The sequence below is a fragment of the Pituophis catenifer genome, unplaced genomic scaffold (genome assembly GCF_029215685.1).
Source record: "Pituophis catenifer annectens isolate HBS135680 unplaced genomic scaffold, rPitCat1.0.hap2 SCAF_1, whole genome shotgun sequence".
In the NCBI taxonomy this organism is placed as follows: domain Eukaryota; kingdom Metazoa; phylum Chordata; class Lepidosauria; order Squamata; family Colubridae; genus Pituophis; species Pituophis catenifer.
Window position 1 is genome coordinate 15,512,546 of NW_027256881.1, and position 27,718 is coordinate 15,540,263.

Genomic DNA, 27,718 nt, shown 5'->3' on the forward strand with positions numbered 1-27,718 from the left:
TTAATTATTTCAAGTTACATGGCTGTCCATCTCAAATTTATGACAGTTAACAATAAGTAAAAACAGCATTAGTTTTTAAGAGCACATAGAGTTTCATCTGATGGGATCCAGGAGAGCCTTTTCTGTCATGGCACCTGCTTTCTGGAACATCATCCCCACTTCAATGGAAAGAATAATGGAGCAGTATTGACAAGTAATGGTGTTTGTCACACTTAGATCAGCAAGTATATGCTCACCTACTATTATACAATTTAAGGTAGCATATACATCATATTCCTGCCTCCAATTTTCTCCACAATGCCATGAGCTGGCATGTTATAGGTGACATTACTAGCCTAAGAGTTGATACTGATTTGATGGCATATAATCAAAGAGCATTATGAAACCCTGAGAGCAAAATCTAACTTTCCCCATTGCATCTAACCATACTGCGGTGGCCCTGACAGCATCTTTTTTTCTCAGCCCAGAAAAGGAAGAGGGGAAGAGAGACTTAAAATTGGAGAACAATTAGAAGGCAGCAAAGAGACACCCTTCGTGGCTTGTGTCGTATCTCTCCAACACAGGCTTGGGGGGAAAAACGTTATTTTGCAAACTAATAATATTCACGTCTATGCGAACTCTAATTCCCATCATGCACCAGAACTATTGTGACTGCGATAGAAAGGCCGGGGGGGGGGGGTATTTCCCATCATGCAACGGGCGCCGAGGTTCTTTGCCTGACTCCATTTCCCGGCATGCTTTAGTTTCGGCGGATGGAAGTGGCGGAGCTTGGCATGTAAACCCAACGGCTAGCCCCGCCCATATCTGTTTGGCCGCGGGAGCGGAGTATCCATGGCGGGCTTGATGCCGCGGCACCAGGCTCTTTACAAGGGCTTCCGGACCCCACCGTGGAAAGAGACTTTCCGGCAGGTAAGCAGACCAAACTTCTGCCTTCTCCTCCCCTCCCGTCCTTGGGACGCTGAAGGCGCCAACGATCCAAGGTTGGAACGCCTACGGGCAATTCCGCCGCCAAATTGGTAGCAGACGCCCGGCAAAAACCCGCGTCCAATCCGGAAGAGTACCTGGGAAGCTGGCTTTCCTGGGAGGGAGACCCCTGGAAAGTAGTCAAGAGTGACCTCTTGAGCAAAGAAGCCTAAAATGCCTGCAGTTGATTCGGATTAATGTCAGGCTCATTAGATTCCTTTTCGTGAATTGCGCCGACGCCCCCCTTAAACCTTAATTCGTAACTATTGCTGCATTTCAAATTCAGTGGTGAAAAAAGTGGGATTGCATCTCAAATTCAGTGGTGAAAAAAGTAAGGTTCCACATTTAGGCAAGAAAAACCAAATGCACAGGTATAGTATAGGTGGTATCTTGATCAATAACATTAACTGTGAGTGGGATCTTTGAGTCCTAAGTGGACAATCACTTAAAATATGAGCCAAGAGTGTGCTCCAGCTGGCATTAACATAGGGATAGAATCAAGATCATGTGAAGTGTTAATACCACTTTATAATGCCTTGGTAAGGCCACACTTGGAATATTGCATCCAGTTTTGGTCGCCAGGATGTAAAAAAGATGTTGAGACTCTAGAAAGAGTGCAGAGAAGAACAACAAAGATGATTAGGGGACTTGAGGATAAAACATAAAGAACAGTTGCAGGAACTGGTATGTCTAGTCTGATGAAAAGAAGAACTAGGGGTGACATAGTATTCCGATGTCTCAGGGGCTGCCACAAAGAAGAGGGAATCAAGCTATTCTGCAAAGCACCTGAGGACAGGACAAGAAGCAATGGGTGGAAACTAATCAAGGAGAGAAGCAACCTAGAACTAAGGAGAAATTTAGAACAATTTAGAACAGAACAATTAATTAGTGGAACAACTTGCCTCCAGAAGTTGTAAATGCTCCAACACTGGAAGTTTTTAAGAAGAGATTGGACAACATTTGCCTGAAATGGTATAGGGTTTCTTGCCTGAGCAGGTGGTTGGACTAGAACAGGGGTACCCAAACCCCAGTCCATGGACTGGCACTGGGCTGCAGCATGCCAGCGACTGGGCCACGCAAACAAGCAAAGCCTCATCCATGGGATACAGGCAGCATGCAAAACCATGCCCCCTCCGGTCTGCAGAAAAATCTCCATGGAACCAGTCCCTGATGCCCAAAGGTTTGGAGGCCACTGGACTGGAAGACCTCCAAGATCCCTTCCAACTCTGTTATTCTATTCTAACTCAGGGTTAACTGCTGACATGAAGTTATTTTTTCTTTCTTTCTTTAGCGCTGTGTGGATAGACTGAAAAGTAGTCGGGCCAAGTTGCTTGAAAGATATCGTCAAGTGGGAGAAAATGGAGCGAGTAGACGAAATAAAGCTTTGCTGGTACAGGAGGTGATGGAAGTTGAGTGGAAAGCTTTGCAGTCGGTGGATTCTCAGCTACCCTCTCTCAGAAAGCAAGATTCTTCCCAGGTTAGTGCCATATGAAGAAGTTGGGGAGGTGGGGGTCAGGACATAGGTCTGGTGTCCATGTTCTTAAAGCAGTTTCTCAATTTTAGCAACTTTAAATGTGGACTTCAACTCCCAGAACTCAACCATGCTGGCTAAGAAATTCTGGGAGTTGAAGATCTGACAGATCTTCAAGCTGTCAAGAAACACTGCCTTAAAGGGATCAATAGTCTTTTCTGATCTCATCATGCAATTATTCTAGGGCCAAAAACTAGGCACAAAATTTCACAAAATTTTGTTATCGTACATGCAAATCTGGCCCACGTCTTTTCAGATGTGAGCAATTCAAAATTTTATTTTTATTTCACATTGGTTTGAAATGGTAGTTTACCACTGGAAATAATGTCCTATTCTTTCTTGAATAGCAATTTATCTGAATGTGTTTTACATATATATTTTTCTTATGAAGCAAAAAGGAAACACTTCTGTGGTTACTTGTAGAAATTAACCTTGCATATGAGGCTTTTAAAGTAATTTATAAAACAATTTCAAGATCATTTGAAGAAATAAGCAGCGGGGTAGGAGTAGAAAGACAATTTATTTTTAATATTTTGTAATAGTTTATATTTTATTGATTTTATCATAATTTCTTTGTTGTGAGATGCTCAGAGTCATTGAGAACCAGACAGCATATACATTTAATAATTATTTTGAAAATCCAAAAATACTAAATTTTGAAGCATAACTTAGCATGAAGTCATAACTTAGATGGGTGGAAAAAATGCTCAATTGATACTGTGGAGAAAGCTCATAACCTGAAATTCCTTATAAAAAAGCTGTGCTAGAAACATACTTTCTTTTTAAAAAAGCAACATATCATTCTACCATTGCCAGAATAGAATGCATCTTCACAATAATTCTGAGCTTGACCTAAAAGTATACCTTAGAGTAGGGGCCCCCAATCTGTGGGCGGTGGCCTATTCGCAACTGGGCTCTGTGAGAGGAGGACCAGCACACACCTGTGCACAGCCTGACTTACACAAGCAGTGGGCGCCGGCACTCCAGCTCCACTTGCACGAGCGGCAAGGCCAGTACTCACAGTCCCACTTGTGTGGGCACCAGTGCTCACAGCCCCACTCGCATGAACGTGGGCATCAGCACTTGCAGCCCCACTTGTGCAAGCACGCACACCTACCCATCACACAAAGCCATCCCCCCCCCAAGCCCCCCCTCCCCACTGGGCTGCCAACTCAGAAAATTTGGGGAACACTGCCTTAGGGGAGGCCAAAATGCCTTCCAGCTTCTTGAATGATGGACCTGATGTTATAAAGCTAAGAAAGCAGTGGAAAGATTTTTACTTAGAACTCACCCTTGTGTTCTGAGAAATCTTTAGTAGATAGAGTCTAATGTATGTAGTTCACTACCATGGAGGGGTCCTGGGCAAACATCTTCATTCACTCAGGAGCCTGAGTGGCGCAGCAGACTAATGCTACTGTTAAAGGTAGTATTTAGCTTCCAGCTGCCTGCAATTACTGCGAGTTCAATTCTCACCAGGCTCAAGGTTGACTCAGCCTTCCATCCTTTCTAAGGTAGGTAAAATGAGGACCCGGTTTGTGGGGGCAATAAGCTGACTTTGTATAAAAAATATACAAAAGTATAAAGGCTATTGCTTAATGCATTATAAGCCGCCCTGAGTCTCTGGAGAAGGGCGGCATATAAATCAAAAAATAAAATAAAAATAAATAAAATAAACATCTGTTTCCAGTCTTCATTTTGGAGACAGTATGTATGAAATGGAAACAGTGTCTCTCTCACACATACACCATTTCCCTTCCTTAAATATTAGGACTAGAACATTTAACTGGGTGTTTTTCTCTTTAGATGCTTGAAGAACTGGCTGTATTGGATGAAATCCAGCAGGAACTGATCTTGCAAGGTATCCAGGCTTATTTTTGATAACTTCTGCTTTAATTACTGTAATGCTTTTAGTAAAGGACAGTGCAAAGCTCACCTTGATAAATTTCAAACAAGCCAAGCAGGGTCAGCCAGGAGTTTTCTAGGGAATCTCAGGGCTATACGTCCTTCAGCAGTGCATGTTTGTAAACTGTGTACTGATAAAAGTGTGACTTAGAATGTGATGATGGAAATGTATGATCAGCTCAAAATTAGTAACGCCTGCACCTTATAATTTACTTGATTCAAAGGCAGAGAAGAAAAGTTTTGTTTTCCATATGAATGAAATGTATTGACTCAGAGAAGGCATTGTCAGTTAAATTACTTCTAGTATGTCAGGAGGAAAGAGGAAAAAAACAAGGCACATTTAAAATTAACAAAAGCATGAAATAAAGTGAGAAAATTGGATATATTGCAGTTCAATATAGTTAAAATGTCGGATCGGGGAGATCCAGATTCAGTTCTACTCCTAGAAACTAAGTAAATGACTTTGAAGTGGCCACTCCCTCACAGTGTTGCTATTACAAGTAAAGAAATGGAATACTACTGTATTTTTCAGAGTATAAGACACACCTTTTTCCTCCCTAAAAGGGGGTGAAAATTTGGGTGCGTCTTATACACCGAATGTAGCCCCGCCCACCCATTGCCCCCAACCCTTTGGCCTCTGCCTCCCAGCAATTTACCTCTTTGCAGCAAGTAGAAGAAGCAGCAGCCCATTTCAGCTTCAGCACAGCCTAATTAGCACAAGTTGATTGTCCGTTGGATCGGCCTCCTGACTCTCAGCTGTTTCAGGCTGCAGAGATTGCCATTGCCTATTGCTGCTTGGGCCTCTGCTGCTTGCTACAAGGAGGTAAATTGCTGGGAGCAGATTTTTTCTTCTTGTGCTAATCAAGCTATGCTGAAAATGAAAGTAAAGCAGTCTATTTGCCGTTTGCTGCAACAAGGCAAAATTGCTGGGAGGCAGAGGCAGATTTCTTTTTCTTGTTTTCCTCACCAAAATAAAGATAGGTGCATTTTATTGTCCGGAGCGTCTTATACTCCGAAAAATACGGTATATATATTGCCTGGAGTTTCTGAGGAAAACTGGAATAGAAAGCTAATATATATTTATTTTTATCCTACCTATTTTCATAAAATAGGTAGGATAAAATTTATTTTTATCCTACCTATTTTCACTCAAGGTGACCAACATACCTAATACTCCTCCCTCCTTCTGTTTTCCCCAGCACAACAACCCTGTGAGGTAGGTTGGATAGGGTCATATTAATCACTAATTCAGTTAATAGGAATTGAACTCAATTTAAAATAGATTTAACCAATTAACAGCCATGCTCTCTTTTGCAGAACAGCTGGCCATAGAGGAGTATGAGCAAAGCCTGAAGTTTGAGGAGGAATGCCTTAATGCAATGCTTGATGGCTTAGATGCAGAACACCATGTCATCTGTCCTGTTTGTAGAAGGTGAATTGATTGACTTGAGAAAGCATCTTGTAAAATCTCCGTTTTTGCTTGGTACAAGGCCACGTGATTCTTTACTTATTTGTTTACATTCTGCCTTCATTATTTTTAGAAATAACTCAAAGTGGAGAATGTATATGGAGATTCTCAGCCATCCCAAGGATGTGGATGGCCCGTGGTTGTCCCAAAGATGCTTTTTCAAAAGGCAAATGGACTTCGTTTTTCCTTGAAGAACTGAAAAAGCTTCTTGGATGAGAAGTGAAACATCTTCAAGGAAAAACAAAGTCCAGTTTCCTTTTGAAATAGCACCTTTGGATCACTATGGAGAACATATGTAATTATTCCTTCCTATTTTCCCCATAACCACACCCTGAGAAGTGTGTTGGGCTGAGAGTGACTGGCCCAAATTCACCCAGCCAATTTTCGTGCCTAGAATGGGACTAAAACCCATAATCTCCTAGTTTCTTAAACCAACACCTCGACCACTACTCCAGCACTGGATTGCTGTGTCAGATGCAGGTTCAGCTTCATTTTGTGCAAGTTCTTTTTATGCAGACATTTTCTTTGTTCCATCTTCAGAGATAAGCAGAGACCAAAAATTTGGCTTTTCTTACTTGCAATCCTGAAGTAAGGATGATGTTCTTAACTAGTGGAATTTGTAGTATAATATGGCAGTGCAGAGGGCTCCATATTCAGGACTTGCAGAAAGTGCCTTCCACTCTTTCTCCTTTCTGATTTTCCTTGTCATGCTGTTCAATCAATCAGTGGTTCATAGCTTAAATAACTAACTTTTGCAGATCATGTTAACATGTTCTCTTTGTCAGGGTTCCAAGTAATAGATCCATCAGAGGCAGGTAGATTCCTCAAATAGCTTTATTGGATATATCATATTGGCACAGATCTGTGAAAACTGACTCTTCCTGCGGTTTTCACCTAATTAAAAGTAAAAGTTTGTCATGCTCCCAAAACAATCAGTCACACGGTCATCACAGCACTGCCTGGTGACATCACTCCTCCTTTCAGTGACCAGGTGTGAGAATGCCCTTGGTTCCCAAGGGAAAGTATTTTATTTTGGCTACAAAGTCCCAACTATCTCAAATCCTCCCTCCCTATCTCTCAGCTCCACTGTGGCAACCCTGAAGCTGCAAGATGGCCTCAGTCAAGTCAGCTTCAGGGTTGACACTCTTCTTGCTGACCTCTGTTTTGCACATGTTGCTTGACCAGGAAAAGATTTTGTTCTTGGTTTTATATCCCATAGCTGATTTCAACATCTGCAAATCCCAATTTCTCAGCTGTTGTGACTTGTGAATAGGCTACTATTCGTTATTCACCAAGTATGGCTTAGCTAGACATCAGAACCCACCTAGAGAAAAGTGGCTAGACTGAAAGCAATTCAGAAGTCTTCAAACATGCCTGGTTTCTTATTATGAATACTCATAAGAATATACATATAAGAAATACTTTCTTCAGTCACTTGACCCTCCTACTTGTAGTAATAATTCATGGCAAGTTTTAGCTACCTAGTTTCTGCAGAATATATAAATTGGACCCTAAAATTGTTTTTGAGATGTCTAGTTTTAAATAATTTTTCAAGGTAGTACAGTAGCAGAATGCTTTTCTGATTCAGTTAATCGGTTGATGGCTTTTTACTTCCTTTTTCATTCGATCTTCATGTGAGACGCCTTCGTGGGCAACCTAGACAAATTACTTTTCACTTTCATCATTGCAATTCTCTCTGCATCTAGGAGCAATCTCAGTGTGATGAGTAACATGGTTGCATGCCAATGTGGACTCTGCATCAATAGCCTGGTAAGCAAATGTCAAGGAATTTCAGTATTTATGCTTCTGCTTTGCATGCTTCAGTTTGTTGGTTTGATTGCTTCTTCCTCATTTAAACATATTTAGACAGAAATGTAAGGGGAGAAGCATTTGGGGGAAGCTGAAGGGGAGGCAGTCCCTTGCCTGGGAAAACGAAGGCTCAGGGCTGGAAGTGACCAAGCCCAGAATGGCTTGAATTGGATGTGGGCCCTTGGCTAATGACTGGTAGAATTCACTTAGCGACTGCTGTTGCTAAGCAATGTGGTTGCAGTTTACAACTGCATTGCTTGGCAATGGGAATTCCAGTCCCAGTTGGGGTTGGAGATGGAGAGCTACCTGTAAAATAAAAAACAGAAGATACTGCCTTCATGCCCTGCTTGTGAGCTTTCCATAACATCTAGCCTGCCATATTAGAAAGCAAAATGCTTAATTAGAGAGACCTTCAGCTTTATTGAGAGCTGTTCTTAGAAAGTTATGAACGCAAGATGGCATCCAATTGAAAACATCCTATATTCTCTTCACATGTGTATATAACAAGGAGGGATTGGGGCGAATTGGCAACTGGACAAGCAACAGCTTGCCTCGCCCACATAGAAATTTGAATTTTCTCTTTTAAGGGGATGACTGAGGAAAAGCTCCAGTTGCTCTTAGAAGAAGGCCTGATGGAACACAGCCAACATTGTCAGCACTGTCCTGAATTCACTGTAACTAATATGATGGAAGGAGAAGCTAATCTTCTTATGAGCTGTCAGGTAATCTTATGAGCTGTCAGTATCCAAACTTAATGAGAATATTGCACTAATTCACTCCAAGAATTTTCCCCCAAGAATTTTTACCTGATTTTTTACAAAAATCAGAAGCATTGTTTCTTATACACAATATTGTGAATCCAATGCTAACGTCACCCTCTTGAAAAGTAAAGATGTCCTTGAGCTGAGCTCAAATATTTGTGGCTGCATCCATGCAGTTTTCTTGGTTCACCCAAGAAAATAATGATAATAATAATAATAATAATAATAATAATAATAATAGTAATGAGAATGAGAAACTCAAGATCTTGTGGGACTTTAGGATTCAGACTGACAGGCACTTGGTCCACAACACACCTGACATAACAATAGTTGAAAAGAAAAAAGTATGGTTCATTGACATTGCAATACCTGGTGATGCACGAATTGAAGATAAGCAGCAAGAAAAAATCACAAAGTACCGGGACTTACAAATTGAAGTTGAGCGACTGTGGAAAAAGAAATCGTGTGTTGTCCCGATTGTAATTGGAGCCCTCGGAGCAATACCCAAAGGGCTACCCCGCTATTTAGAAATTCTAAATTTGCCAGACTTGAACATTTTGACTCTACAAAAAACCACCTTACTCGGAACAGCTTACATCCTCCGACGATACCTTAACAGTTCCTAGGTCCTTGGTTAGGACTCGAGCTGCTGAGCTATTAACCAGCCTCAAAGGCTGTGAATCTCACTAAAGATTAACCAATAAATAATAATAATAATAATAATAATTTTTATATACCGCCCATTCTCCCGAAGGACTCAGGGCGGTGTACAGCCAGAATTAAAATACAAATATACAAATATACAATAGCTAGTTAAAATTAATTAAAATCATTAAATAGTTCTGGCCGAATTTTAAAACCCAAGAAAATGCCTGAAATCAGCCATGGTTACTTTTTGGTCATCTTTTTATTCTGCTTAAAGACTTTGACTAAAAAGTAAATGTTTTTTTTAAGTGGAACACAAAGCAGAATAGCTAGCTTAACCTTTCTGTAGAGTATCCCAGTTTTGCAAGTACTGGCCACAAAGAATGCTTTCCTTACTCATAACCATTAGAGGGAGAAAAACCCTCTAGCCATGATGGCGAACCTATGACACACGTGCCAGAGGTGGCCCGCAGAACCCTATCTCTGGGCATGTGCGCCGTTGCCAGCTGCTCTTCTGGTTTCTGACGTACACATGTGCGCCAGCCAGCTGGACTTCGTGGGCGTTGGGGCGCCGGAAAACGGCCAAAGCAGGCCATTTTTCGGGCCGTTTTTCAGACCGAAAAACTGCCTGAAAACTGCCCGAAAAACAGGCATGTGCGCACTGGTCTTCGGGTTTCCAGTGCTGCGGCACTCACAAAGACCAGCTGACTGGTGCGCATACGCGTGCGTGAAACCCGAAGACCAGTGCGCCGGCCAGCTGGTCTTTTGTGTTTCCAGCGCGCACATGCATGTGCATTCCAGTTTGGGCACTTGGGTTCAAAAAAGTTTGCCATCACTGCTCTAGAGGGAGGTGCTGTAGCTTTCCAAATTTAGAAGATATGTTTAAAAAGTTACATAATGTTGCTCAGTCGGAAAGAGCCATAGCTGTATTTAAATACACACTAGTACTTTGTGAATGAATCAGGATTTTATTTAAGAAACAATAACTTGCATTTATTTCCTTTTGCTTCTAGGCTTGTGATTCCTGGACAGTGATTTTTTAATTCCATCTGTATAGCCCTACAGTGTTGTAGAAAGACATTGCTGCTGTCTCCCCTGCCCTCTTCTTTATGTATATAATACTCACAATGTATATAAGCACAAAAAGTGTCCTATTTTTTTTAATTTAACTGGATTTATGCTATTTTTTTCTAATGTGTCCTGATGAATAAACGCCTTTTATGATAAGAACTGGGGAGTATAGGTTTGGAGTAGACTTTTCTGGTTGCAGCACTTTTTTGTACAAATTCTTGGAAATTTTGATCCAAATTGCATGTACTTTCATAAGGGGATTAAAGGAATTGCTATATGTGAAGCACCTATTTTGCAAAGAATATCTCCTAGATTCCAACGGGTGAAACTTGTTTAAAGCTCAGATAACAGAAGGGGATGGATATATGTCATTCTTGGACATGTTTAAAGGCCAGGACCAACAATTGTACAATTAAGATTTGGCCAATATACCAGTTACCGACTCTGAAATCCTGTCACTTAGTGGAAACAACACTGGAAAGGCCCGAGTACATAAAGTAGAATAATGCATATCATATTTTTAATAACATCTGGAAATACAGTTGTATGGGTGGGTAATTATTCTTTTCTCCCAAATATGCTGGTGAAATTCAGAGCTGTGATTAAAAGAGGGGAGGGCAAACTACCCCTCTCAATAACTAGACTCTGGTAGCCCTAATGTATCTTTTTAGATGAGACTCTACCCTTTATTCCACAAAAGGGGTTTTCGCCTGGCCTCCTTTTGACACAAAGAATTCTGCTTTTTGGTAAGCTATGGCATAAAGATCCACTGAAAATGGAAATATAGATTTCTGTTGCAAGCTCATTTTCTGGAACTTTATGGGAAAGCTGTTGATTGGTAGTTTCCATTTTAGAAAATCCCAGAATCTGAGCTAGGGAAGTCCCTGATGTATAAGTTGGCACATTACTCAGCCATGTTTCTCTTATTTTGAGAGCCATCTTAGCAAAGAGATCGGATAGTATAGGAAAAACCCATATAAAATACTGTATTATTTAAACACAAGCTGGGATAGAGGGACAAGAATATACCATCAGGTATATTACTATTTTTCACATTTTGGAGGAAACATTCTTTGAAATCAAGTAATTAAAATTACCTTATGATAGCCAAGCAGTATCTGACCCAGATAAAATATCATTTTGTAGTTCCTTCTATCTTCTTAAATATAGCTTGTCATTGATGCTGTATTCTCACCAAAATATGTAATATAAATTGGGTACCTCCATTGGCATTATTTTCCTTGCTAGCTTTAAAAGATCAGATTCAAGTCAGATGCAAAATGGTGGTTCATATAGATTAGTTGGCCTAATTCACATTACACCCTAGTGTAATGTACCCCTGAACATATAGTATAACATATTTGCACTAATACACCAAATGTATTAATTCCTGCCAACATCAGTTCTGATCAGTGTTATATCTTGCACTTAAAATCATTGTAATTTTTTTCTGTTGGGCTTTGTAAAAAAAGGGCTGGCTCAATATTCAGTCAAGCTATTGACTAGAGTTAGTTTTAAGCAGCATGTACTGGTTCAAACAGTTCCATTACTGGTATTCTGTTTTGAACCCAAAAAGGCCAGTGTGATTACTTTCTCTTATCCTTTTGCCAACAGTTGAAAAAGTTTTCTTTAAATAATCTTTTGTGTATAATTTTGTGATCTTTTTTTAAAACTTTCTGCGTTGTTGATCAATTTGAGTTTTGTTAATTGGAAAGGCAGGATATAATTTAAGAAATAAACTACCTCTAAAGCTGTTAACTTTGATTGTGATGTTTTCTGTTACTTGAAATCCAGATGCAAAATTACCTATTGCTTCTCTTCAAACACTAAACTACTATAAGATTCTTCATGTTCTCTTAGGCTGTAATCCATTGTACAATCAGGACACAGAATTGAAGCTTTGAGCAGAACCTGCAGTATCGTTTTAGCAATTTCAATTATTAATGGCTTAAAATGGGATCCTAGCTTGACTTTACTTCCACTTGCCGGATAGTCTTCCCACAACTATGGCCATACTCCTGAAAGCAAAAGAGATTAATCAACTGAGCTTTAAACTTCATTCCAGGGGGAAAGATGGTACCTCAGAAAGGTCTTTTCTTATTTGCAAATTATGCAAATAAATCATGTCTGCCACACAAACCTCTTGGAAATATTCCCAAAGGAAAAAAAAACGGATTGAAATATGTTTATTATATTGTTATAGTCACTTTCTCAGTCTGTTCATTTTGCCCTCCACTTCCTGCACAATATTATGCAGTTTAGCGGCAGTTTTTGTCAAGGCAGCAAAGCTTTCTTTAAGGTTTCCAGTCCCTTCATTTCTGCCTATATTGTCAAGACCATCAAACCATTGTAGAATCCCTTCAAGATGTCCCTGGACAACCTTTTGCTCTTCTAGTTCTGTTTTTAGGGCTTGCTCTGCATACGTTTCAGCTTTAAGTTCTCTTTCAAGTTGGCTGATTTCATTCTCCAGCTCCTGAAACTGTTTTGCAGTGTAGCAGAATTCCTCTTGGAGTTTATCTTCTGGAAGACAAATGTTCTTGGGGATGCTTAAAACTGTGCTTAAAAGAGGTTCTTCCATCTTAGTGAACAGATTGTCGAAGCGTTCCTTCATGAAAGCAAAGAATTTTTCTGTGCTCCTCCGGATTAAAGTAGGTGTAAGACTAGGACAGATGCTCTCTAGTTTATTCAATATAACTTTCTCCACTACCAGCATTATATGAGAAAGGTGATCTTGAAAAGCAAAATATATCCGCAACATGAACGTTTGAGGGGTAAAACCAAAAAACTGGGCTTCATATGTCATTAGATTTATTGACATGTTGAGAAATACCTGGAAAGAACATTGTTAAAAAAAAAAATTAGTCTTTAGTAAATTAATTGGAATAGGTTCATACATTGTACTATATTGTCAGTCCTTTGAGGCAGTCTAGACAAGAAATACCAACCATGAGTTACAGTAGCAGAATTTCTGAAAGTACATCTCTTCCCCCCTTACCTTTACGGTCCAAGAAACTAAGGAGGGTTCCTTCTGAGACTTTTGCTATACTATTACTTCTGTGGGCTAAGGTGACTCTTATCTCACTGTTACTTAGTCTGCTGCTGCTCCGCCTGGTCCTGTTCTTCTAGGACATTCTCACAGATAATTAGACCTGTACATAAAAACGTATACAAAGAATCATAGGGCTGGAAAGAACCCCAGAAGTCTTCTAGTTCGGCGGCCCCCAACCTGTTGGGCACCAAGAACTGGTTCTGTGGAGAGCTTTTTCCGTGAATCAGAGGGGGCACGGATGTGGCTTCATTTGTTTGCGCAGTCTCGTTTCTGGCATGCTATGGCCCAGAACCAGTCCCTGGACCAGGTGTTGGGGAACCCTGTTCTAGTCCAACCCCCTGCCCAAGGCAGAAGACCTTACACCATCCTGGTCAAATGATTGTCCAGTCTATTTTTGAAAACCTCCAGTGATGAATCACCCGCAATTCCAGGGGGCAAGCTATTCTACTGATTAATTGCTCTGTCAGAAAATTTCTGCTTACTTCTAGGTTGGATCTCTAATCCATTACTTCTTGTCACATCTGATGTTTTGGAGAATAAATGAATCCCCTCTTCTCTGTGAGAGCCCCTCAAGTACTGGAAGACAGTTGTCACGTCCCCCCTAATTCTTCTCTTTGGTAGGCTAAACATATCATTACCCATTAACCAAGCCATAGTAGTATGTAGTTAGTTCAGTATATCAGGATATTTGGATACATATCACTTGCTGAAATAAAATGGTTTAGCACAGTGTATGACTATTAGAACTGGTCAGGGTGAATAAAAATTGATGATTAAGAAAAAAAAAATTAAAAATCATTTTTTTTGTTTAAATCATTTTTTTTTTATTTTTATCAATTTTATTTTAATAAATGCTTTTGGAGTAAAAATCTATCTAAAGATAGTTTTCTATTTAAGATACATTAATAATTTAGTTTATTCAGTATGAAATGCAGCTTAGTTATGTAGCATGAGGCTGTATATTCTGCAATATTTACATTTTTGGTAAACTCATTCAATGAATCCAAGCTCTGCAAGCTGAGATAACATGCACTGCATTGATGCATTCACACAATTTCACAGTAACCATGAGATAAATCATAAAACAAAGTTCAGGAATATTCCTTTATCCCATTGCTTTGGAAATCTATGTACACTACAAACTGTATGATTGCTTGAAAAGAAATGCATCTGTACCACCAGACTCTAAGTGTGAAGAGGAAAGGCAAGCAGTAAAAATGAAAGTGAAACCTTCTAAGCAGTTTATAAATACATTAAAGAGCACCTGTCATTTCAGATCCAACATGGCAGCGCTTGTTAGTCCACTCACCTGCTGCCTGCCACGTCCCTCACTTTGTTGTGTCACTGCCGCATCACCAGCCATCCCATTAAAGTGAATGGGACTGTCAGTTAGTTAACAGCAGGTCAGAGGAGGAGCCGCTGCGGGACAGAGATGACAGTTGCTCTTTAAAAATTATGATTTAAATAGACTTGATTTAAATCAAATCGATCCTGGAACTGATAAAGTATTCCAAGCATTTGGGCACATAGACATATATATAACTTCTTTAAAAGAAAAAAAGACATGATACTTGTAAAAATAGGAAATTTGGGGGGTGGGGGAAAACACCCAGTGTCTTATGAACAGGAAAAGGGACAAGCGGTCATACAATGAGTGCCATACAAATCAAATCATTCATTCAGTAGACACCCAACCCCATTACATAAACATTTTTTTATATTCAGAATTACTTGATACCTGTAAAATAAAAAAGCCTATGCAACTTGATAGCTAAATAAAATTCTGAATACTAATTCCGTATTATTGAAATGGTTATTAAATGGGCTGATTTATTCCAGGAGAACATGCTTGAAACTGAGCAGTATTATATTACTAGAGAATGTTTCAGACATTTAAAAACCAGCTATTTTGAAAGAATTCAAATATTCAAAATTTACTTAAATCAGGCAACCCGCTTTTCTGAGGAAACTTGATGGAAAGCATTGCCTTGGGCTGTTATATTGAATGGTGGAATTTTATATATAAAGGAACTTGCAAACTTTGCTTTTTTGAATTAAATAAATTCCAATGGCAAACTTGTTGAGCCTCAGAACGCTTTCTAATTAAAGGGCTCTAAACACCACTTATTATTGAATTTGGATTTTTTTCCTGAACAATACAGTAGTTCTCAATAGTGAAAAATTACCTCTGATAATTTTTCCCCAAAGAATCCGTTTTTTAAGAGAAAACTTGGCATTTGGACTAATAATCAATTAGGTCTTAGTGATGAAAGCTATAATAAACTGGCATCAGCATACTGTGCTTATTTGTCATAATTGAAATATACTTCCAAGACAAGTGGAAAGTAGTGAAAAATAAATAACTTTTCCTTATAGAAATCTACGCAAAGTAATTTTGATGGATATTCAAAGTTCAACAAGTTCCAAAAGCAGAACTGTTAGAAGCAGTTTCTTCTTTCCAGATAAACAGCTATAAAATATAAATAATAACCTCATACACATTTACCTGAGAGCAATTCCTTTTAAATTTAATAGGACTTCTTTCCAAATAGATATATGCTTGGTTGGGTTTTAAAAACAGGAATGTTATACTAACAGAAAATTGAATAGGAACATCCTGTAGGTTTCCAAATGCTTTCAAATAGATTGATAAAGGATGTCCATATACTAATTGTTTTACTGTCAAAACTCCAGCCCAAAATAGAATAGAATAGAATTTTTATTGGCCAAGTGTGATTGGACATAGCAGGAATTTGTCTTGGTGCATATGCTTTCAGTATACATAAAGTAAAAGATATGTTCATCAAGAATCATAAGGTACAACACTTAATGATAGTCATAGGTTACAAATAAGAAATCAGATTATTTCGTTTGGAAACCAAACGTGAATGGGTCAGAATTTCAGAATTTGATTGGATCCAGAAATGATGGGAGAGATAAAGGATAATGTTGGATTATATAGATGATGGTATAATTATGGTAATCAATAAGTATTGGAAATGTAAATTTGTATATAAGAATATGTAAATAGTCTCTATTTTTACTTTCTGATTATTGGTGTATATATACATGGATATTTTGATGATGTTACACCGTGATAGAAAAACTATTATACATTTGTTTTTGTTTTTTTGAACTATAATAAAAATTTATTAAAAAAAAAACTTCAGAATTTAATTCAATTTTTTAGATTCATGTTTGCCTTAAACAAGCCAGAAATTTATCTCGTACAAACCTTCCAGTGCTGAAGGAGGACAATAATGTGACCCCCTCAACCCTGTAAAATGCCAGGATAGACAGCGATTTCCCTTGAAGTGATGCCCAATTGTTCTTCCGTTTATCATCCTCTTTTATTTGTCCGGTTGTTGTCATTTCATTCTTGATCAGACAAGTCGGTTCTTCCCAATTCCCCATCTTTACATTTTTGGACCCATCGATGTACAGTACTCACGTCGATACAGTCATCCCCATAAATAGCCTGCATTCGGCGATGAATTTCAATTGGAGGGACTCCTTTGGCGGTTAAAAACTCAATCACAGCACGTTGCTTAAAGCGTATGGCTGAGTACTCAGTGCAGGCTTCCATTTCACCCAGCAATTGCAACCCAACCTTTTCTCTCTCTCTCTCAACTTCCCGCCAACTGAAGTGAAAAAAGAGATGCTAAAAAAAACAGGTCAGAGGTTCCAGCACTGCCATCTGTTGGCCAGCTAGCATTGGGGCCGTCGCTTTCCTTTCAAGCCCGACAATAGGCAGCACGATTTGATTTAATGCCTCAAAAAAAAAAAAAAAAAAAAAGAGAGAGAGAGAATGGCAACGTTGGGCCTGAATCGGAGAGGCCCGGATCCGAATTCGAATTCAGGCCAGTCTCTCTTCCTTCAGCCCAACCTGCCTCACAGAATGGAAGGGAGACCTACATTTATCTATTACAGGGGTCTCCAACCTTGGCAACTTTAAGACTTGAGGACTTCAACTCCCAGAGTTCCTCAGCCAGCAAAGCAAAGCTGGCTGAGGAACTCTGGGAGTTGAAGTCCACAAGTCTTAAAGTTGCCAAGGTTGGGAGACCCCTGATCTATTATTTCTAAGGTGTGCATACACTTACGCCTTAGACACCCACCTAGGGTTGCCAGGTCTGCTTCCAAAAAATAGCGGACAAGCGGGGTGGGGGGTTAAGTAGTAAAAAAAAATAAAAAAATTTTTTACAATTAAATTATATATTTTCTTACATTTTAACACATATTAAAATAATCACTTCAAAACTTTACTTAAAATTCAAAACATCAAATATATTATAATAATATGTAAAATATTAAATTACATTTTACTTTGCTGTCGTGTGCAAAACTTCATGGAATTCTGACTCGCAAAACTCAAAAAATGATTTCAACTCTTCTCATTTCTTCGCAGAATTCAAAAATTCGGCAAAAACCTTCAGCACTACATTTTCGATATCAAAAGATAACTGCTTTAATGCATTTTTTGCACTGTTGTGTAAAATATGATTATTGCAATGAGCAGCTACAATATTGTCATTTTCCAGCAATAATTTTTGGTAAACAGATTTGTTCACTCCATAATTGACGGAATCCTCATAAAAGTCTAAAATTTTCACAGTCCTTCTTCACAAGTAAAATATTGTGCAACAACAGGATACATTTTGCGATTTCCCTTGTTTGATGCGTCAGTGGAGAGAGAAAATGGAATTCCAGTTTTAAGATCATTGAGAACCAACTCAATAGAAAAAGGATACAAAACCTCATTGACAATAGCTGATTTGGTTCTTCCACAAGACATCTTTTTTACAATTTCTGAATCATCAAAATTTGCTTCATTAACTTAATACCGCAATTTTGAGCCAGGAAAGAAATATGGTGTTTGATCCCATGGTAAGTTTCAGCCATTTCAGCTACAGTCATTTTCTCAGTGACTTTCTCAACGGTTTCGTTGTTGGTAATCCATGCAAAAGTAGCTTCCCAGTCTTTGGTGTATTTGCACATTCCTCTCTTTCGTTTTAAAGAATTTGAAATCTCGCTGCTGTCACACTCATCACTCAAGGCCATTTTAGGTCAGTCGACACAAGCTACAGTACATTTTAAAAATGTGAACTATACATAATTTTATAATATATTTTTATTTTAATCTCATTAATTTTTTCGGAGAATCGAGTTCAATGAATATTCGATCTTTGTCTCATTCTAACTTATGAAAAAAAAAGACAAAATGCGATTCTCCTATCCTTATTCTCTTAGACTGTACAGCTTCAGATTATGTACCATTTCATCATAAAGCTTTTGAATAAAAAAAATGTCCACTATTTTGTGAAAAAAAAGTGAACATAATGTGAAAAAAGCGGACTGTCCGCTCAGATAGTGGACACCTGGCAAGGGTACACCCACCTCCTGGTATCTATGTATAAAAGTAAATGTATATAAATATAAATGTATACAAATAAATGTAACAATACTGAAAACTGCCCTCCTAGAGCCATTTCCCCTTTTTAAGGCGGGAAAGCGCTTCGGGAATATATGTTACCTGTGAAAGTGACTTTGCCTTCTTAATATCCGTTTAATATCCAAAAGTTATCTAAGGTTTTACGGTAACCGGCCAAGTTCTTCGCCGTTTTCTTCGTGCTTTTTGTATTGTATTTAACGCCCAGTCCTTTTTTTTTTTTGTCCCTTTTGCTCTGTTTTATTATTATTACCGGTTTTTGCATTAAGTCTTATGCTTTTATTTAAAAGGTTACATTTTTTTTAGATCTGGACCCCAACTTACCTCAAAACCTCTCCGTCCCCGGGTAGGATTCGAGTCGAGTCGCGCTCAAAGAAATTTCGCCGAATTGAAATTCGCTTTTCCCGCCTCTTTATTCCGAACGGCTTCCCTCACCCGCCCCTTTCCACAACTAACCATAGAGTTGGGGGGAAGACTAGAGAGCCACGTAGGCTAGACTTCCGGTAGTCGTCACGATTCTCCGGCACACCAAATCAGCTCTGATTGGGTTCAACAAGTAGACGGAGGGAGGGAGGTGGACGGCACAGATTGGCTGAAGGGGGGAAAAAAAGGAAGCATGGAAATGGGTCAGATTGGCTATTCGGCCAATGGCTTTGGGGATATGATTGGCCGACATCGAGGAGCTACTGTAAGCAGAGGCAGAGCTTCAAGGCGGCAGCGCCAAGATGGCGTATCAGACTTTCCGGCAGGAATACCTGCAGGTGCCTCCTGTCACACGGGCCTACACTACCGCCTGCGTCCTCACCACCGCGGCTGTGGTGAGTGGGGGAGAAGGGTGGGCTCCAGTGGTCGCTCGGTGGTAGAAGAAGCAGTCGTTCGAGGGGAATCCGTAGAGCCTTCTCCTTTGACATACCTCTGCCTTGGCTATTGGGCAGATCTGCTGTATTTCTAGATTGGGTCGTGATGAACTTTTTTCTCCCCTCTTTGATTCCAATAATTAATTAAATTTATATGTCGCCCGTCTCAGTATCCGAAGTGACTCTGGGCGGCATAGAAACTTTGTGCAGTTTAAATTAACAGATATAACAGATTAGCAGAATTGGAAGGGACCTTATAGGTCATCTAGTCCAACCCCCCCAAAGTTTCGAAGAAGAGTATATATCTGTGGCATTGAATGTAAACAACCTTTCCACTCCTGGGGACCCATCTGCTAAGAACCGACATTAGAACAGGCCATGAAGAGTTAGAATCCCACAGACTGATTTACCACACGGCTGTGAAAATTAAATCAGGCTGAGAAGAGAATTAAGAGAAAATTGTGTAAAATAGAATCTGGAACCCAGGCCATATATAATCAAAATATTTATTCTTCCACTGAATAGTAAATTAGCCTGAGAAACCATCTTCCAATCTACTTGCCTGCAGCATAACTAAAGTATCACCTATCTATGCTATCATTTGCTAATATTACTGTAGATATTTTTCTGGTATACACATAAACCCACAGCTTAAAATATGGTACAAAACAAAACAAATGGAAATGTCAGATACCTTTGATACATATATCTTAGAGCAGTGGCCTTTGGGATAATGTGCACACAAAAAAACACTCATTACAAGTTTTATCTTGCTTTTTTAAAAGTTATCTTAAAAAGTGGTCTTTGCTATAGCTATTTGTATTCATATTGTTGTTTTGCTTAGAATTCTGAAATAGAACAAATGGTCCTATTAAGAAGATTCATCTTTATGGAGGGAAAGAAATGGTACTTTGATTTATGTTTGTGGGGAAAAAAACCCAGCAGGTTCTGTCTGATTGGTATTGGATGAAATCAGATGAGTGTTTATGCAAGAAGATAGAATGGTTATGAACCAGATTGCATTAGGTCATCAAGGATACTTTATAAATTCAGTAATATAACCTGCCTAATGGTGGATTCATAAATCACAATGTTGTACAACTGCGACTTCCTTTGTATTTTCTTTTTTTTAGCAATTAGAATTAATCACACCTTTTCAACTGTACTTCAACCCAGAATTGATATTTAAAAACTTTCAAGTAAGTGCTTTTTTGCATGTTTTTCATAAAGACAAGTAGCATAATGCAGTTTTCACAAATCAGAATTGCTGGTATTTTTAACAAGTGGAATCAATTATTGAGATTTATGGTAGAACCCTCTAATACCTACAAACATTATTTCTAATAATGTTACATGTTGATTCTGCTACCAAATTTTATTGTTCTGTATTAATATATATTCACTTGTATATTTGTGTGTGTTCCTGCCTCTCTCACACACACACCGGGCTGGGCCGCCAGCTCTCTGAGCTGTTTACAACGTCAGCATATTGCCCCCAACAATCTGGGTCTTCATTTTACCAACCACAGAAGGCTGAGTCAACCTTGAGCCAGTCAGGATTGAACTCCTGGCAGTGGGCCGAGTTAGCCTGCAATACTACACCACCACAGCTCCCTCAAACCAACAAGCATTTGCTTAAATGTGATTTATTAATTTCTCATTCCTCATATCTCTTGCAGGTATGGAGGCTGATTACAAACTACCTTTTCTTTGGGCCAGTTGGATTCAATTTTTTATTTAATATGATATTCTTGTATCTTTTGCTTATCTTCTGTATGCAAGCTTACATATGCTTGCATATGTAAGAACTTTTAGACATACCCCATTGAAAGTTGCTTGAATCTTTTCTAATTAATTTTATTTAATATACTGCCATATTTACATGAACTCCAGGTGGTTTAGGAACAACTTTAAAAGCAAATAAGTAATTTAAGAAGGATATTAGCTGCAACTGGTTCTTTCTTTGAAAAAATATTATAAGCCTCATGTTTCGCTGTATTTCAAGGGTAATCACCATTTGTTTACATATGTCAGTAGTGCTTGCTCCTAATTTGTTTATGGACAAATCAAGTTTTGCTTAGAGTCAAGATGCCCAAAGGAACCTCTGTGGTAGTATTAATTTGGCCATTCCTTGGTATTACCTCATAAGGCTTAGAATATGTTTGGAAGTGAGGATATGAGAGGAAAAACCTACTTTGTGGTAGTCGCTATTTTCAAGATGCCCCCCTCCTAACACAGTACCAGATACATTATTACAGATGGAAATTTTAGTTGCTTAAGTGTTTCCTTGTTGTAGCTCTCCTGAAGCAGGTAATACCTACTGAAATTGGAGAGGTTACTCACAAATTTATAGTCTTTTTTTTTATTAAAATCACCTGGAGACTGTGAGTTTAAATCCTGCCTTAGGCAAAGTCAGCAGGGTGATCTTGGGCCAGTTACACACTCAGCCCAACCCACCTCACAGGGTAGTTGTTGTGGGGAAAATAGGAAGGATTACTAGGTGTGTTCAGCGCCTTGAGTTATTTGTAAAAAATAAGAAAAGTGGTATACAAATAAATAAAAATAGCATTGAAGTATTAGATGTTGAATCAAGAATATTCCTTTAGTTGCTTGATTGCTGCATGCTAGACATGTCATTTCTGAATATATAACCTTTAACAAAACTTTTAAGATGAACATGAGTACTTATTCTGAATACATATTATTGATTTCTCAAAATCCATTTTCTTTGTAGGAGGAATAGATTTACATATCTGAGTCAAATAATGTATTTGTTTACAAAATTTATATAGCTGACCATTTTAAACAAACAAACCTTGGTGGCTAATAACTCCTCAAATCACTAGTATAAAACAAAATTATAACCGTAACTCAACAGAGAATATGATCGTTGTGATTTGTTCTTGTTGCATCTGTGAGTTCTGCATTGGTAATCTTCAAGTGTAAAAGTCTCAACTATGAAAATATGATTTTTTTTGCAGTCAAACAATACAAAATTAGATCTCTAATGATAGAGCCAGATCCTTTACCCTGGTTGTAACTTGGTTGCAAAAGCCTACCTTATATTTTTGGATTGTATGGGCAGAAAGTCCCTGATGTATACCAATTCTATGGCATAGAAGTTTTAATGTCAGTATTGACTTTATTTCCCAAAAGATCTGATAAAATGTTTGACTCTGTGTAATTAACAATAGCCTAGAATTATTTCAGTTCTAAATGCTAAAATAAGACTAAAGGTGTATCTGCTTGTAGACTTAAAATGCTTTTCTTTTTCCACCTCTGAATCTGAAGCTAAAATATAGAACAAAGTTTCATTTTCTTGTAGAAATAAAATATGTGTCTACATCTAGTATTTTCCTGAACTGGTGATCAGATATCGCTATTGTCGAATGCTTGAGGAAGGATCATTTCGTGGTCGGACAGCAGACTTTGTATTTATGTTCCTTTTTGGTGGACTCTTAATGACTGTATCCTTTCATTGTTGGATTTTATATATAAGATCTGGGACAAGATAAAATTATTATAATTCTCCATCTATTTTGGGGATATCTCTTTAATAGTGAATACATCTTCTAGGAAGTCAACTAAACAAATAGCAAGCCTTTTTCCAGAAATGAACACTTTGTGAGAGAATTCTGAGTTCTGATGTTGATGGGAGGTTCCTTGATTCATGCAGTGCCATTATATCTACTAGGCCTGATCGGGGAAATTATTTATAAAAATACCCATTTTTTTCAAAGAAAACATTTCCTTGGTTTGATTTGGAACTTGCTGAGCTTTAACTTTTGAAAAGAGCCTCAAGTGTACCACTTCATAAAAGAATTTCAAAACTGTGGAAAATTTTGTTAGGTGGTACTTTCAAACAAGATAATTTCTTTCTGAAGAGCAGAGGTAATCTAAAGACTATTTAATTCCAGAATACATTTTTTTTATTTATTTATTTTGATTTATATGCCGCCCTTCTCCGGAGACTAAGGGCGGCTTACAAGGCGTTAACCAATATTTACTTTCATCAGAAAAACACTGGTAATGAAAAACTTCAGACATTCAGAACAAGATCCTATTCTGCCCTACTGCTATAACTCTTATTTCCTTTCCTCAGGCCAGCCTGCAGGTGTCTCTATTTTTATCTTCACAACCATCTAGTGACGATAATTAGGCTAAGAATAGAAGATCAGCCTCAAATCATTCTGCATAATTTCTTTGTGAAGTGGGAAGTGAAACCTAGGCTTATGCTGAGTCAAACTAGGGCTGTATATTTATGTACATTAAGTGGCAACCACTCTTCAGGTGAAGGGACTTTGCTAGTTTACTCTCAGATACAGCTAGTCCTTGACTTAGAACAGTTCATTTAGTAACTGGTTGAAAATACAAAGGCACTGGAAAAAGTGACTAATGACCATTTTTCACACAACTGTTGCAACATCTCTATGGTCACATGATCAAAATTCAGACGCTTTGCAACTGACTCATGGCTGCAGTGTCCTGAGGTCATGTGATCATCTTTTTTTTTTTTTTTTTTTTTTTTTGACTTATATGCCGCCCTTCTCCGGAGACTCAGGGCGGCTTACAATGCGTTAAGCAATAGCCTTCATACTTTTGTATATTTATACAAAGCTTATTGCCCCCACAGTCCGGGTCCTCATTTTACCTACCTTAGAAAGGATGGAAGGCTGACTCAACCTTGAGCCTGGTGAGATTTGAACTTGCAGTAATTGCAGGCAGCAGATATAAGTGGATGTTAATTAGTCTGCTGAGCCACCAGAGCTCTTTTCCAACCTAACAAGCAAAGTCAATGGGGAAACTAGATTAATTTAACAACTGTGTTACTAACTTAACAACTGCAGTGATTCACTTAACTGTGATAAGAAAGCTTGTTAAATGGGACAAAGTTCAGTTAACTGTGTCACTTAGCAACAGAAATTTTGGGCTCAATTGTGATTGTAAGTCAAGGACTACTTGTATTAAAAACTAATGCTCTTCCTTACATATTCATGTGTGTGATTATGCAGTGCAAGTGTGGAAATCATGTCTTAGTGGTATTTCCCTCTTAGAATGTATCTTTTTTTCTGGAAAATTAGCAAATTCAGGTCTGAGCAACTTTGCAAAAATTTCACTCAGTTGAGGCATTGCTCCAGTCTGTTTAAAAAATTTCATTATGATTAGGCAAATATGGTTTGCAATCTGGCTGTCAGCACTAGAGTACTAGAGACGACATCGAAACCTGACACTGGCCTTAGATCTGTACCACAGTTTGAAATAGATCTGCTTCAGGAAACCTGTCTTTCTAAGGATTTTTTTACAGTGTGTAAATTAAACAATAAACTTTTCTGTTGTGAAGGTGCTTTTTTTTTTAAGATTTGGAATATTACTTTAGGCTTTAAATCTGATTTATTTTTTCGTTCTTCCTCATTCCTAATGTGCCACTGGACACTGTGAATTACCAAAATAAATATGTATGCAGGATTACAACTTTCTGCTATTTATTTTTAAATTTCTTTGATAAGAATACAATGACTTTTTCTTTAACCATTATTTCCAGCTTTTTGGCTTGTTTGTCAATTTGGTTTTTTTAGGGCAAGCATTTACGATAATGCTAGTATATGTCTGGAGCCGCAGAAATCCTTTTGTTCGCATGAATTTCTTTGGGCTTCTCATCTTTCAGGCTCCATTTCTTCCATGGGTTCTAATGGGATTTTCACTTTTATTGGGAAACTCCATTATAGTAGATCTTTTAGGTAAGATGATAGAAACTTATGTCAGTAAGTGAGCTATAATAAAATCCTTGCCTTGTTGACCTGCCTCATCCCTTAAAAATTATTTCCTTTCTGCTTGTGCATACTAACATTTAAAGTTACAATTATGCAATACATTGATAGTTATTGAGGAATCCCAGCAGCAATGATTACACTGTTAGAAGATGTGAAAGACCAGATCATTCTGGAGGACAGATAAAAAAATAATTCTTCATAGCAGCCTTTTTTAATCATTATGAGGGGATACAGATTTATTCCCTAGCTTAATAATGAGAATTGTATATACTTTGCCGAATGTAAAATGCAGAATTCATAAAAGCACTACTGTGCTGCTTGTTGTCTTACAGTTTACATATGAAGAGGCCAAGAAAAGCAATGCTACATATGAAAATTTTAAATTAGAAACAGCATGCAAAATATATCTTGAGGTGCTTCTTCTAAAAATAGATGAACTGATGATGTGAAAAACAATTAAATGTTTTAAATGTTAAAGCAACAGGAGGAGGTTGTGCTGCCCACTTAAATATTCACACAATTGGAAAAGAAAACTAACTTCTTTAAAATTCCTAAGAAACAATCTTTTCAAGCCTCAGGTAGACTTTTATGAAACAGGCTTTTAAAATGCTTTCTCAAAACTGCAGTGATTAGTGTTGGGTGTTGGATGCTTTTAAACTTTTGTAATAAAACAAATGTTGTGTTTCAATATTCCCCCCTCCAGGCATTGCTGTGGGTCACATATATTTCTTCTTGGAAGATGTCTTTCCAAATCAGCCTGGGGGAGGAAGGCTTCTAAAAACACCATCCATATTGTAAGTGCTTTCTATTATCTTTTTTTATTTAAATCATTTATAGAGCTGTCGCCCATCTTATAGCCAACTCTGGGGAGCTCCCAATCAAAAACGCTTTCCTTTGTGATGGGCATTGAGTGGAAGGGAAGAGGCAGAATAAACTGTGCAGAACAGTTGTATTCAGTGAGCGAATTCCAAACCTAAAAAGATAGAAAATGGACAGAGATAGAGTTTAATCCACATTGAATTCCTGAATTGCTGCCTTAATCTCCCAGATTTGTTCACTTTTCCAAGCAGAGCTTAGTTGATCATACCTAAGAGGTATATAATTAAATGGAATTCGCAGAGGAAGTCTGCATCAATATTAGAACACATGCTTCACATGATGAATATCCTGAATTCAACCTCAGCATGTATAAATAGAGCTGGGAATCATATCTGAAATCTAGAGAAGCACTGTCAGTTAGCATAATACTGAACTAAATGAATTGGTTGCCTGACTCAATATACAGTGTCAGATAATTGCTGTGGAGAATATTGGTCTATAAGTACTGTTTGTGGAATTTATAAAAGCATCTCACTGGTTACTTACAGAACAAGTAGTTGAAATAAGTGGATACTTTTTGGCCTCATATGTCATTTACCATGGTAGACCAAACCATATCATTTTAGAAAAGTCTAGTAGGTTTTAAATCCTTTTAGAATTCAGTTTATATCCTACACAAAGGAAACTAAAACCAGCACATTGTGATAACTAATTAATTTGATAAATTTCAATAATAAGAGCTAAAAAAAATCACCCTATCCTGCTTTGCTGCTTGGGCTTGATGAAAGCTGTATTTGGTATGTCTGTAGAATATCAGATTGGGGAAAGCCGCAATACAGTCACAAGAAAGTAATTTAGAAGCAGCATTTAAAAGAATCTTTTTAACAAACTGAAAAATACCAAATTGAGAAATATATGCATTTCAGAACAGTGGGAACTAATGGTTCTTCCTAAGACAAATATACATATATTCCTAATTCTGGCCTCTTGTTCTTCTTTCCAATTACCCTTGAGGCAAAAGAGAAAAGAGCAGGTTGGCAGAAATCATGGCGCTTTAAATGCTTCCCTTTTGTTAATAATGTATGTACACTTTTCTATTTCTGTTGACTTGAGCATTAAATATCTATATATCTATTGCTTAACAGGAAACTAATATTTGACACTCCAGAAGAAGATCCCAATTACAATCCACTGCCTGAAGAAAGGCCAGGAGGTTTTGCATGGGGAGAAGGTCAGCGTCTAGGAGGCTGAGATCCAGCAAACATCTTTGATGAGAGACTAGGCAAGCAAACCACCCTGGAGAATGTTTCTGTTCTCTTGTGCATAAAGGACGTTTTGATAACTCTGAATATGCAAAACATTTTTTTCAAAAATGAAAAAAAAAATCTGATCAAAAGACATTTTTCAAGGAACTGACTTCAAACCCTCTTGGAGACTTTTACATTGATTTATTTAGAAATGAATGATCCAAGCCAAGAAGAACTGGAAATGTACATTCTTGTGTTCTTCAGTTCATGTGTAAAAAGAAATATTTGTAAGGCCCTTTTCAATTTTATTTCATACAGGACTGGGCAACTACAGAAGATGAATAAAACTGTTTATTTTACTTTTCCTTTTTCGTTAGAT

At 38.0% G+C, this 27,718-nt stretch overlaps 3 protein-coding genes across 3 annotated transcripts; 2 read left to right on the forward strand and 1 right to left on the reverse strand.

Annotated features, from left to right (window-relative positions):
• The first annotated feature begins 801 nt into the window (after positions 1–801).
• Positions 802–11,908, forward strand: RPAIN (RPA interacting protein). The gene is made up of 7 exons (XM_070945881.1): positions 802–909; positions 2,255–2,440; positions 4,298–4,352; positions 5,714–5,828; positions 7,571–7,634; positions 8,261–8,395; positions 10,093–11,908. Exons 1-7 carry the CDS (start codon positions 832–834, stop codon positions 10,120–10,122), a joined length of 663 nt encoding a protein of 220 aa, XP_070801982.1. The 5' UTR covers positions 802–831; the 3' UTR covers positions 10,123–11,908.
• A 445-nt stretch (positions 11,909–12,353) lies between these two features.
• Positions 12,354–19,005, reverse strand: MIS12 (MIS12 kinetochore complex component). Its single transcript, XM_070945892.1, has 2 exons — positions 18,970–19,005; positions 12,354–12,980 (listed from the first exon to the last, which is right to left on the reverse strand). The coding sequence occupies exon 2, from the start codon at positions 12,966–12,968 to the stop codon at positions 12,354–12,356; it is 615 nt and encodes a 204-aa protein (XP_070801993.1). The 5' UTR covers positions 12,969–12,980; positions 18,970–19,005.
• Positions 19,006–19,227: 222 nt separating this feature from the next.
• On the forward strand, positions 19,228–27,698 carry DERL2 (derlin 2). Its single transcript, XM_070932089.1, has 7 exons — positions 19,228–19,463; positions 20,636–20,701; positions 21,182–21,255; positions 22,876–22,969; positions 25,045–25,240; positions 25,977–26,067; positions 27,238–27,698. Exons 1-7 carry the CDS (start codon positions 19,371–19,373, stop codon positions 27,341–27,343), a joined length of 720 nt encoding a protein of 239 aa, XP_070788190.1. The 5' UTR covers positions 19,228–19,370; the 3' UTR covers positions 27,344–27,698.
• The last annotated feature ends 20 nt before the right edge of the window (positions 27,699–27,718 follow it).